The sequence below is a fragment of the Oncorhynchus keta genome, chromosome 13, assembly GCF_023373465.1.
Source record: "Oncorhynchus keta strain PuntledgeMale-10-30-2019 chromosome 13, Oket_V2, whole genome shotgun sequence".
Taxonomy (NCBI): Eukaryota; Metazoa; Chordata; class Actinopteri; order Salmoniformes; family Salmonidae; genus Oncorhynchus; species Oncorhynchus keta.
In genome coordinates, this window is record NC_068433.1 from 28,094,919 (window position 1) to 28,107,277 (window position 12,359).

Consider the following 12,359-nt stretch of genomic DNA (forward strand, 5'->3'; position numbering starts at 1 on the left):
GAAGACAAAGTCATAAGACAAAGGCATGCTTTGTTATTGCTGCTCATGTTGTGTTGCTACCATGCTGTCTTGTCATGTGTTGCTGCCTTGCTACGTTGTTTTATTAGGTCTCTCTTTATGTAGTGTTGTCTCTTTTGTCCTGATGTGTGTTTTGTCCTATATTTATATTTTATTAAAACATTTTTTTTTATCCTAGCCCCTGTCCTTTTGCCTTTTGGTAGGCCATCATTGTAATACCGAATTTGTTCTTAACTGACTTGCCTAGTTAAATAAAACATTTAATTAGTAAGATCAAGACAAGGACACACATGTTGAATAAGCATCCCACTTTATTTCAGCATTAATCTAATGCATATTATTTTGAATACAACACAGCCTCTATTACTGGGAAAATGTTGACTGACTACTACCAATTTCTCTACAAAGAGCAAGTAGGGTCAGGTGTGACTGATAATTAAAAACGTGTACAGTGATATAATTTGATTGGTTGTAAATGCAGAATCTCTTTTACTCAATTCGAGACATTTTTTGTTTGACCTCAATATGTGCAAAACGATTCAGTGCTATTAGTACAGTTGCTAAAATAAAATGTTTGTGTACATTTTTGTCCGTATGTGCAACATAGTATTGATGCGTGCATCTTATTCAGCACTCTTCCTGTCCTCTGCTCCTTCACTCAATGTCATTTGAGTTTCCTGGGGAATAGGTCATTTTGACTTCAATATCTGTGGATGAAAAATAAAATGAGCCATGAGTTAAAAGATTGCACAAAGCAAAACAATTCAACACAATCCTTGTTTGTAGAGGTTGTATAACATTAATTGGGCAACAGATACCTGGGCATGGTCCACTTTCAAACACAATGTCATCGATGGCTATGTCACTCCTTATTGAGGAACCCCTGATGGCCTCAAAAACAACCTAGAACAATAGGAGAAAAAGGACAACAAATGTAATGCTCAGTAAAAACAGTATTTAGCCTGAGCACATGTGAATAAGACTGGGTGCTTTAATTCTTCAAATCGTTGCCTGAATATATTGTTGTAATTTGGGGGTGGTGTGTAGAGGAGAAGTCAAATTTTTCACCACTTGCCTGATGCTGTTGGTCACTCTGGTATTCCACAGTTGCTTTCAGCCAGGTGATGCTCTGCTCTCCAGTGTGTTTCCATAGCAATACATCCTTTCCATCCTGTCTCAGATGGATGCTAAGCTCACCTGTGCCTGAGCCGTACATCTGGTAGAAGAAACGTAGGCACTGAGGACCACTGGACCCCCTCAGAGGACTGGAGAGTAACCGGGCATTCTGACCAGGCAGCATGTTAGATGCCTCAATGTGCATGTAGTACCCTAAAAGAGTTTTACAGGGTCAAATTCCAACCATCACAGTATAACATGGAAGCAGACTACAATGTCACAATTACTCTTTTTAAGGAATGTTATAGGGCATTGGATACTCACCGACTCCTGTGGTGTGATCCCCCTTCGGCCCGGTGTAGGAGGTAGGGGTAGGCCCTCTCACCAGTACCCAGTCACCCTTATCATCCTCCTTGTCTTGAATATACCCACAGTGACCCATCTCAAAGTTACAATGCCCAGGGACAGACAGGAGTAAACCTGCAGATGGACACCCAAAATGACTCTCAAGGGACAATGTGTTTATCATAGAGACACTATAACTCCCAGAGATCCTGTGGGCATCAGTGAGGGTGAAGTTACCTGCTGTAAGATCACAGTCCCCGAGGCTCACACTGATGTCATCCAGAGCAACTGAACCACAGTCCCAGAAGTTTGTACATGTGCTGACAAACACCACCTGGACAGCAGGAGCAATTAGCAAATATTTTGCAGGAGCAAAGCCTTCAACAACATACATTCTCAGAGGATATAGCTTCTGAAAAAATGTTAACGGCATAATGCATTTGCAGACAGAATTACACCTATTTACAGTAATTAACTGTGATAGGGTAATGTTTAGATTTTGAACAAATAATGCATGTTTTATCAGGGCAAAAGAGTTTACAAAGAAAACCCAGTGAGGAGAATCTCTGACTACGGACTTCAGCATCCTGTTTCATTTTATGTCAAACGTATTAAACCTGGTCGTCTAACTGCTGCTGCTTACAAAGCTGGAGCCAAACCAAAGGACTGAGAATTTAAAAAATATGTCAAAGATATGAGCTATGTAAGGCTGAACAAACTTCAAAGCCCCCAACACAACAGTTTCAGTTACATATAAAACATTATAGGCAGGGCATACACAGGATATCAATTGTGACGAGGAAGGAAAACAACTGACAAACTAAAGAGGGGATTAACCCTGTACTGGGGTTACTTAACCCTCTATGGCACATCATTGCCCTCAGGCATTATTTTGAAATTCATGACAATATGTGATATCATGTCTGCAAATGTTCCAATGAGATGCAGAAGTTGGTATGATGTATGAATTGGGGCAGGGGGCTTCTTTCAGGAAGCAGAGCGATGTGAGTGCATGGTGTGAGCAATACATTTATTTCATTATTTTGCATGTTTAAATAGAGAGAACTTGACAATAAAAAAAATATGTCCTTGTGTAGGGACCTCTACATTAGCATATTTGATAGTTTTTGAACATATTTTGTTTTTATATATATTCAAAACATTTGCAACGTTGTGCAGTTAGGCTAATTTTCAGGGCAATATCATGCTCAATAAAATAATGTAAAATGATGGCCTTGGTCAATGTTTTTGCCAACATATCTACTGATATTCACAGGCAATGGACACATGGACATTCTATCAGTGAAAGTAGCCTAATCGAAGAGTTAGAATCGTACCATCTGATAGTGGTGGTGGTGGTGGTGGTGGGGGGGGGTGTATGTCGCCTAAGTGACAGCAAGGAATAATGGACCCCAGAATCAGGTTCGAGAGGCAATGAAATGTAAGTGTTCTGAAAATATCAGATTTTCCTTGGTATTTTAGTACCCTTACGGCACAGCGTTGCCCTGAGGCAACAAATACATTTCTGGGTGTGGAGGAGTAAAAGTTTTTTTAAATTCTTATTATTGATAAATTATCAGAAAGCCTAAATCTTCCCAAAAAATAAGATGGAGTATATATATATTTTTTAAACCAAAATGTGTGCATTAGAGGGTTAATATATTTTAATACATTTTACCTTTGCAGCCTGTGGACTCTGGAAGGTGATGTCCGTTGCTATCCAGACACCTCTGGACTTGTCGTTCTGGGTCCATATCCTGTCCTGTATGATTCCACTCTGACCCTGAAGGTAAACGGTGAGCGCCTGGTCTGTCTGTAGGAATCCACGGAGAGAGTAGTGGAACCTCAGACAGTACTTCATGTTGCCGGGCAGAGGAGGCCCGAGCAGGCGGCTAATATAGCCAGCACGTGGACTCAGCCGAGAGTGAGCTAGAAGAAAGGACCCTGTGGGGAGAGAAAGAACTCTTAATATTGTCTTTGGCAGCTCTGTTTCCTGTCTATCGTTTTGCCATGGAACATTTTCACTTTGCACCAAGCACTGGTCTTTCTGACACTTAAAACGCTTCAGGTTTTTACCAAAGTCAAATTGAATGCATTGCAAATGGTCAACAGGAGCAGCTAGAGAAACAATCTGTTGTTTACTCATTGCGCTTCTTGTATCTTTGTGTGATCAACATTGTATAATTTCTGACCTGCCCCTGTTGTGTGGTCCCCAGTCCTGTAGATGTTGGGCTTGACTGACACTCTCTTCCATGGGGATCCTTCCATCTGATCCTGTGTGTAGTGGCAGAAACCCACCTCAAAGTCACAGTTGGCGATGGAGGGATCAAATGTTGGCTCTGTAGCACAGATGGGACACATTAGGACGCTGCAGCCCAATACTCTTTAACATAATGCTTTTCTCCTCTTTTACCTTTCAACTCCATCCATATCAGTCATGAAAGTTAATGTAAAGTAAAATGTAAATCTACTGTGTGATGGAAACAGGAGGAGAGAGACCAAACAGACCCACCTGTCTCTGCACTACAGAACTCAGGAGAGAAGGCGATATCATCGAGTGCCACATGACCCCCTCTGGGGCTGTTGAAGGTGACTTCAAACACCACCTGTAGAGAGCCGGAGTACACATACAATCACACTCATCGAACATCCGCAGATCAGGCAAACACATGAAGAAGTGAACATGCTGCTCACTGTACTCAGTATTCAATCAGAATGTAAATCCAATGTGCACTCCTTGTGAAAACATCTGCACCCCACTGACCTGCAGAGGGAAAGGGGCCTTGATGTCCACCTGCACAGGTATCCACTCCAAGGTGGTAGCAGTCCAGTCATTAAGGCTGTGGTCCTCTGGGTCTGCTCTCCACAGCTCCTGGTACTGGCCTGCCTGGTCCCTGGTGTAGACAGAGAACAGGTTCCCTCTCTCCTCACCCCGCTGGTACTGGAAGCTTAGGCAGCCCGACATGGGCACCGTTGTCATAGCGGACACCAGTTTGGCTACCTCCTGGAATGTCTTGGCGTGCACAGAATCCACATACATGTAGTGACCTGGGAAGGCAATGGCAGCTTTGATTTTCAACTTGAAGCCATTATGGATGATACCAACCAAACTCCCTAGATTCTATTGTCCATTGAACTACCTCAAGCTACAATATTTTGGCATTCTGCTGCCATATGAAAAAAAAAGTGTCCCCTGCTGAACGTACAAAATGCCCTTGTTCTGTTGAGTGTTAATACTTTATTGAGTTATTTGTTTTGGTTCTTGTTCATTTTGACTGTGTCATTTGCTTGTGGCCTGTGTTGAGCAGTGGTATATTCTTTTTGAGTGTTGAGCTGCGATATCTGCTATACATCTACTAGCATTTAAATGTGTGAGTTGCTAAGGCTTCACCTGTGCGTGTGGACGTGTGGACGTAAGGTATGTTGCTCTGAGTGTCCCGGGCAGCTCCTCCTCCCCTGTACCAGTTGACATTGGTGTTCCACTGGTTTCTGTAGCCACAAAGGTGGGACTCCTCGTAGTCACACTCTTGAGACAACAGGACAGTAAACCATTAATACAACGCTTCACTGTGAGGAAGCGGACCGAGGGGCCTCTCTCATTAAAACCTTCTTGTTATATTTTATTATAGTAAATAGAGCAAGTTAAACAGGCAGATGATAAAAGGAGTAAAAGAGGAAAGCACATACATTATATATCATTAATATTTCATATACACTAGATAAAATATAAATGTGACTATTGTAATGTTATTGTCACATAATGAACATGTTTTGTTGGATGAAAAGTGATACGGAATCAGTCATTGTGTTGTCATCGCGCACGCGTGTGTGTGTGCATTCTTACAAATCTCGAGGGTATATGATATGGGTGTGACTCACTGACCTAAGCAGTATCCAGGGTTGATGCGTATCTCAAAGATGGCCACACTACTACCTTTGCTCTCACCAGGTCTCCCGTCAATGACAATCTGATGGGAAACAGATGTTCAGTAATAGCCCTCAATAGGTAATGAATGAGGAGGGGATATGGAGGTATTGGACAGTATGTCTGTGCCCCATTATGTTGGGTGGGAATGTACGACATATAGACTATACTACCGTAGGCTAATGGTACAGTTCCCAGCTCCCAGATGAGTGTAGCTAAGGCAGGTCCCCCCAGGCAGGTTCAAGGTCAAGTGCATGGTTAGTTACTGGTAATGCTCGTGCCTGACTGCCTGTGTGCAGTGCATGTTTCTATCATGCTCGCTTATTTCTATCAAACCAGTCAGGTTGAGTGCAGCACCATTAAGATGTCACATGCAATACATAGCTGCAGTTATCAGACCAGACCTGAGATTGAACAGCAGATACAGTACATGCATGTCATTTCATGTTTGGAATTATCAATGTTTATCTTTTGGGGGGGGGTCTTTAGAATATTTTCCAGGCCCCATTCCTCCACCTAAGTATGTCAGTGTTTATATTAGCCCATACATTTTAACAGTGTGTATGTGCCTCCCATGTTCCTGAGGGTGTGTTGTTTACCCTGTACGGATCGGTGCTGTTCTGGAGGTCAATGCTGGAGATGAGCCAGCTGTCGGAGGCAGTCTGGGTGCTCCACAGGGCCCGGTCGAAGCTCTCACCCTCTCTGCGCTGTTGGACCTGTAGAAAGCCCGACCCGGAAAGTTGGTACACCAGCCTCAGACAGCTCCAGTCCTCCTGCTCCATGGATGGGCCCAGCAGAACTGCCCTGCCCTCCCCCTCTGACCTCTCCTCTCCCTCCGACCTCTCTTCCTGCCCATCTTGGTCCTCTAGGCCTGGGTCCACTGAGATGAAAGACCCTGAGAACAGAGAAACAGTTTGAATAGAGGTTATATGAAAAGAGCAAGAGAGGAAGAGAGTATAACAGGACCTACTTAATCCATTTTCATTAGGCTTTTTTTCTAAGAATGCCTAGGGTGACAGTGGCAGAGAAGGATGGATGAAAAAAGGAAGAGAGGAAACAGATGATGAAGAGGAAGGAGGGTGGTAATAGACAAAAAGTAATAGACAAAAACAGGAAGAGACACATTCTTCTTACAGTTTACATATAGTAGTCCCCGTCTTAAGGCAAACATAATTATTACATATAGTAGTTGTCATAAAAAATCTAATCTGCATTCTTATGTGTCCTTTGATCATTCTGGGATATAATAGTACTACTAAGTACCAAATCTGAGAGCTTTGAATGCCCAAATATGTTATTTCACTGTTTCCAGATGTGTGCTGGAAACGCAGTCCAGATGGCTCTCTCTCTCCCCACTTTCTCTCCATCAGAGCAACAACTGCATAAACCACATCAACAAGTACAACAACTAGTACAGCTAGGCCTACCACAGACACCACTACAGACACCACTACAGACACAGACACTACTACAGACACTACAACAGGCACTACTACAGACACTACTACAGACACTACAACAGGCACTACCACAGGCACTACCACAGACACCACTACAGACACTACTACAGACACAGACACTACTACAGACACTACAACAGACACTACTACAGACACTACTACAGACACTACCACAGACACCACTACAGACACTACTACAGACACAGACACTACTACAGACACTACAACAGGCACTACTACAGACACTACTACAGACACTACTACAGACACTACCACAGACACCACTACAGACACTACTACAGACACAGACACTACTACAGACACTACAACAGGCACTACTACAGACACTACTACAGACACTACAACAGGCACTACCACAGACACCACTACAGACACAGACACTACTACATACACTACAACAGGCACTACTACAGACACTACTACAGCCACTACTACAGACACTACCACAGACACCACTACAGACACTACTACAGACACAGACACTACTACAGACACTACAACAGGCACTACTACAGACACTACTACAGACACTACCACAGACACTACCACATATACTACTACAGACACTACTACAGACACTACAACAGGCACTACTACAGACACTACTGCAGACACTACTACAGACACTACCACAGACACTACCGCATATACTACTGCAGACACTACTACAGACACCACTACAGACACTACTACAGACACAACTACAGACACTACCACAGACACCACCACAGACACTACTACAGACACTACTACAGACACTACTACAGACACTACCACAGACACCACTACAGACACTACTACAGACACCACTACAGACACTACTACAGACACTACCACAGACACCACTACAGACACAACTACAGACACTACCACAGACACCACCACAGACACTACCACAGACACCACTACAGACACCACCACAGACACTACTACAGACACCACTACAGACACTACCACAGATACCACTACAGACACTACTACAGACACTACTACAGACATCTCTGCTGTATAGAAGAGAGGACAGTCTTCTCATGTTTTCATAAGCAACAAGTTGCCATGTATTTCAAGCACTTTAAGGGGGATGACCCACAGGGCACATGCTGGTTGAATCAACGTAGTTTCCATGTAATTTCAATAAAATTTAGTTGAACCAATGTGGAATAGACGTTGAATTGATGTCTGTGTGCAGTGGGAAGCGACTGTATTATAGGCACTTGTCAGTGTTTTTAAAGGGGATAGTCTTCAACCTTTTTCAAAGTCTCCTACCATCTTTGTTGAGCGTCCAGCTTAAAAAGTTTGGGTCTGACGTGTATCCACAGGTGCTGGACTCAAAGCTACAGGAGCCTGGCAAGTGCTGGATCTGGGCTTGGACTGTGGCTGGGAGAAGAGAGAAAATGGATGAATCATACAGACACTAAAACAAGCACCACTGCATGTATAAAAACATGCACATATTCACTGTAGATGTGTTTTCTATACTCACCAAACAGGGTGAAGAGGTAGAATGGAAGCATTGCAGTCTTAAATTTAAAAAAATCCAAAAAACAGGAGACAAGCGGAAGTACCTTCAATCAAACTAATGCACAAGCAATTGTGTGTCCCAACCAAAATCAAAGCTGTCTGGTCCTGTGTGTCTGTGTCTGTGTCTGTCAATCAATATCAATCTCTCAAGCTCACAAACTGCCAGCATACTGTACAGTCTCGGATAAGAAGACTCTGTCCAGACAGCAGTGCTGTGAGGAGGAGAGAGAGAGGGAGGGAAGGAAGGAGGGAGACTCTGGTAATAATCTGAACCAGACTCTTACAGAGCTCCAGAACTCTCTCTCACTTCCCTCACCTCAGATTCCCCAAGATTTTGTCTTAATTTACATTGTGGGAAGTAGCCTTTGAGGTATACTGCTTTTGTATTTATACTGAACGAAAACATAAATGCAACACTTTCAAAGATTTTACTTTTACAATTCATAGAAGCAAATCAATCAATTTAAATAAATTCATTAGGCCCTAATCTATTGATTTCACATGACTAGGCAGGAGCGCAGCCAATAAAAATGTGTTTTTCCCCACAAAAGCACTTTATTACAGACAGAAATACTCCTCAGCACCACCCCTCCTCAGAGGATCCCGCAGGCGAAGAAGCCGGATGTGGAGATCCTGAGCTGGCATGGATGTTCTGGCAAATTCTCTAAAACGATGTTGGAGGCGGCTTATTGTAGAGAAATTAACATTTCATTCTCTGGCAACAGCTCTGTTGGACATTCCTGCAGTCAGCATGCCAGTTGCATGTTCCCTCAAGATTTGAGACATCTGTTGCATTGTGTTGTGTCAAAAATGCACATTTTAGTGTGGCCTTTTATTGTCCCAAGCACAAGGTGCACCTGTGCAATGATCATGCTGTTTAATCAGCTTCTTGATATGCCACACCTGTCAGGTGGCTGGATTATCTTGGCAAAGGAGAAATGTAAACACATTTGTGCACAACATTTGAGAGAAATAAGCTTTTTGTGTGAATGGAACATTTCTGGGATCTTTTATTTCAGCTCATGAAACTTTACATGTTGCGTTTAGTGTAATGGCAATTATTTTTATTTTCTATTTTTATTTGTCTCTAATAATGCTGGACATCACTGTAATTGTATTGATGAATAACATAGCCTAACATCGGTGTGTTTACCCCGGGGTATTTCTTGACCAGTCAGTCCCCAAGTAACCTGGACTCCAGCTGTTCTTGGCTGGGTTCTCCAGAACGTCAATCACTGGCTCTCAGTTCACAAGAATATGATGTTCAGTTATGGCTCGCAACTTGTCTACAGGAAACAAAATAATAATAATACAAAACACAAAACAACTTCAGCAAGTAAGACATGCTACCAATAAAAGCTGAAATGTTTGTAAGCTGCAATTCCTTTTGCCTGGCCGGTCTGTGATGCGTGTTGTAGGTTTGTGTACATGTCCATGACATGCAAAAATGAACATCATGAATTAGCCCTTAATTCCTTGCTGTTAAAACACACGCACACACACACTGAAAAAGTGGCCTGATTGGAAGGAATTATGTGTAAAAAGTATCAGAGGTAAATCACAAGAGGACAGCCAGCTTTAGAGTGGCTTTTATAATAAGATGGTTCTCTGTTATATTTTGTAATCTTCTTCAGAACTGAAGCAAATTAATGTCAGAGGGAGGTAAAAGTAAACAGGCTTCAGGGTGATGGATTGTGCAGAGAGGGTCTGATGCTAGTCATAAGACACATGTTATCCCACATTTGTTCTCCATATGTACTTTAACTGCCTGGTCTTTCTTTCCTTCTTTCATGAAGGTGCTGGGAAATGCTATGAGAGAAAAACAGATGGAGTCCATTCTGGGTGAAATATTACAGTATATACACTTGATTATGTGAAGGAGGGCCAGACTTGAGCAATCAATCCATTTCATTTGCTAAGAGAGAAGAGTGGGGTCATTTTTAATGTAAGGCAAAGCATTGAGAGAACTGAACCAGCATGCTACACAGAAATCAATTTTTACGGAAACTACCCCAATCGTCATGAAATGACAATCAACAAAAACAGTATTAATAACAGCATGCCATTTCTCAAGCACCTTGTAAACATTGGGATAATGGTTTCATTAACACCCACGTGTGGTTTAAAAATATGACATCTGTAGCCTAGTTTGGGTCGACACAGTGCATTTGTGTGTAAGCTGATACCCTGACGTGTTCTGTTCAGAATGTGGCAAGGTGCCAGAGGACTGGTCCTTCTGGGCCCCACCTATCCGCAGGGTCTGCCCAGCCCAGATGGATAATAGCTAGTCCCCCCTTCCCCCCTTTCAGAACAATCATCAAAGACAGAATCCCAAAATCATTTGTCTCTCAACCAGAATTTACCAGTGTGAGTTTGTATGAACTCCCTGTTTTTGAACTGCACCAAAGATCATCCAAGTAATAATATTATTACTGTAATAATGCAAGAGATAGGACATTAACCTTTCATATATATTCAAATGTCACACATTGCTTATGGGAGTGGACTGTTATGGAAATGTTTTAAGCCATGCAGTATATATTCTATAAACACAGGAGATTGATACCATGTGGTTGGTCAACTCATATCAGAAGATTAAGAACAGTTCAGCTATTGGACAGTGCCACCTGCAGCCCAGCCCAGGCAATACTACACCATCCATCCCTTGCTTTCTTCAGTGTAGTTTAAGCCTGGAAGAAGGCTACTGCATGAACAATTCTGGAGGTACTGCATGTGGCCCATGGGTTTTGCGTGACAAGACTGTAATGAGCCTGATCAAACATTTATGAATGGTATTTTCAGAGATGGGTTTTAAGCATGCTCTTAGCCAGTCATGTCAGTTAAGAACACATTTTTATTTACAATGACGGCCTACCCCGGCCAAGTCCTAACCAAGACGACACTACCAATTGTGCGCCTCCCTATGGGACTCCAAATCACAGCTGGTTGTGATACAGCCTGTGATCAAACCAGGGTCTGTAGTGACACCTCTCACCTCTCTGAGAAGCAGTGCCTTAGACCGATGCGCCACTCGGAATCCCAAGTTTCCATCTAACCATTCATGCAGATGAATTACCTGACACATGAAAAAAGTAATGAATGGGCTGAAAAACATGAAATGCCTGGACAGTTGTATAAATGCCGACAGACAATTTGTTCGTTTGACATGGTGGGATAATCTTGTGTCGGTAAAATGAATGATGTGAGAAATGATGGTGGAAATGCCTTTATGAGCAAATATTGATATAATAATAATGATTATTATTATCCGTTATTTTACCAGGTAAGTTGACTGAGAACACGTTCCCATTTACAGCAACAACCTGGGGAATAGTTACAGGGGAGAGGAGGGGGATGAATGAGCCAATTGTAAACTGAGGATTATTATAACCATCACATCAAAGTAAATTTGGAGTCACACGATGATATGTTGTGTAGTCCTCCCACTACGATTCAGGAAACAATGCAATTTATTAGGCTACAGATTAAATAAGTTATGATGAACTTCACAGGGTGGTGAATATGCAAGATGATGAGCTTGATGCTCCTCTCCAATAAATATTGAGGGTCTTCTGATGCTGTCTGGTCAAAATGAGTATGATGTTGTTGCCACCCGTAGTATTGAATGCAAGGGAAGCCAGCAAGCATTTGGCTTCCCTTGGATTTGTTTTACAATTAAATAATAACCAATCAGCTGAGTGAGCTCACATTTCAATGGTCCTGGCACACACCCCCAAAAATAGTGTCAAGGGAAGGCAGTTTGGATTTGGCTTCACACTAATCACATCACATCAAAAGCCTAACTCCATTTACAGAAAAAAATATTATTGTTGCATCTCGTTGTTTTTCTCCTCCAGTGGCTAGCTAGGTAGCTAAATTGTTCCCTTTCCTAAATTAGCCATGGATGGAGATAGGGATTTGGACTTGTGGTTTGACTTAATTCTCAGTACTGG

At 42.4% G+C, this 12,359-nt stretch overlaps 2 protein-coding genes across 2 annotated transcripts in view; one reads left to right on the forward strand and one right to left on the reverse strand.

Annotated features, from left to right (window-relative positions):
- LOC127906866 (uncharacterized) overlaps positions 1–12,359 on the forward strand; it is a 233,884-nt gene that overhangs the window by 99,725 nt on the left and 121,800 nt on the right. The gene's annotated exons all lie outside the window — the stretch shown is intronic.
- Positions 312–8,618, reverse strand: LOC118387507 (MAM domain-containing protein 2-like). The gene is made up of 14 exons (XM_035775939.2): positions 8,369–8,618; positions 8,152–8,262; positions 6,004–6,299; positions 5,363–5,447; positions 4,871–5,005; positions 4,244–4,527; positions 3,992–4,085; positions 3,672–3,818; positions 3,158–3,423; positions 1,717–1,813; positions 1,459–1,614; positions 1,094–1,347; positions 837–921; positions 312–725 (listed from the first exon to the last, which is right to left on the reverse strand). The coding sequence occupies exons 1-14, from the start codon at positions 8,397–8,399 to the stop codon at positions 673–675; spliced, it is 2,094 nt and encodes a 697-aa protein (XP_035631832.1). The 5' UTR covers positions 8,400–8,618; the 3' UTR covers positions 312–672.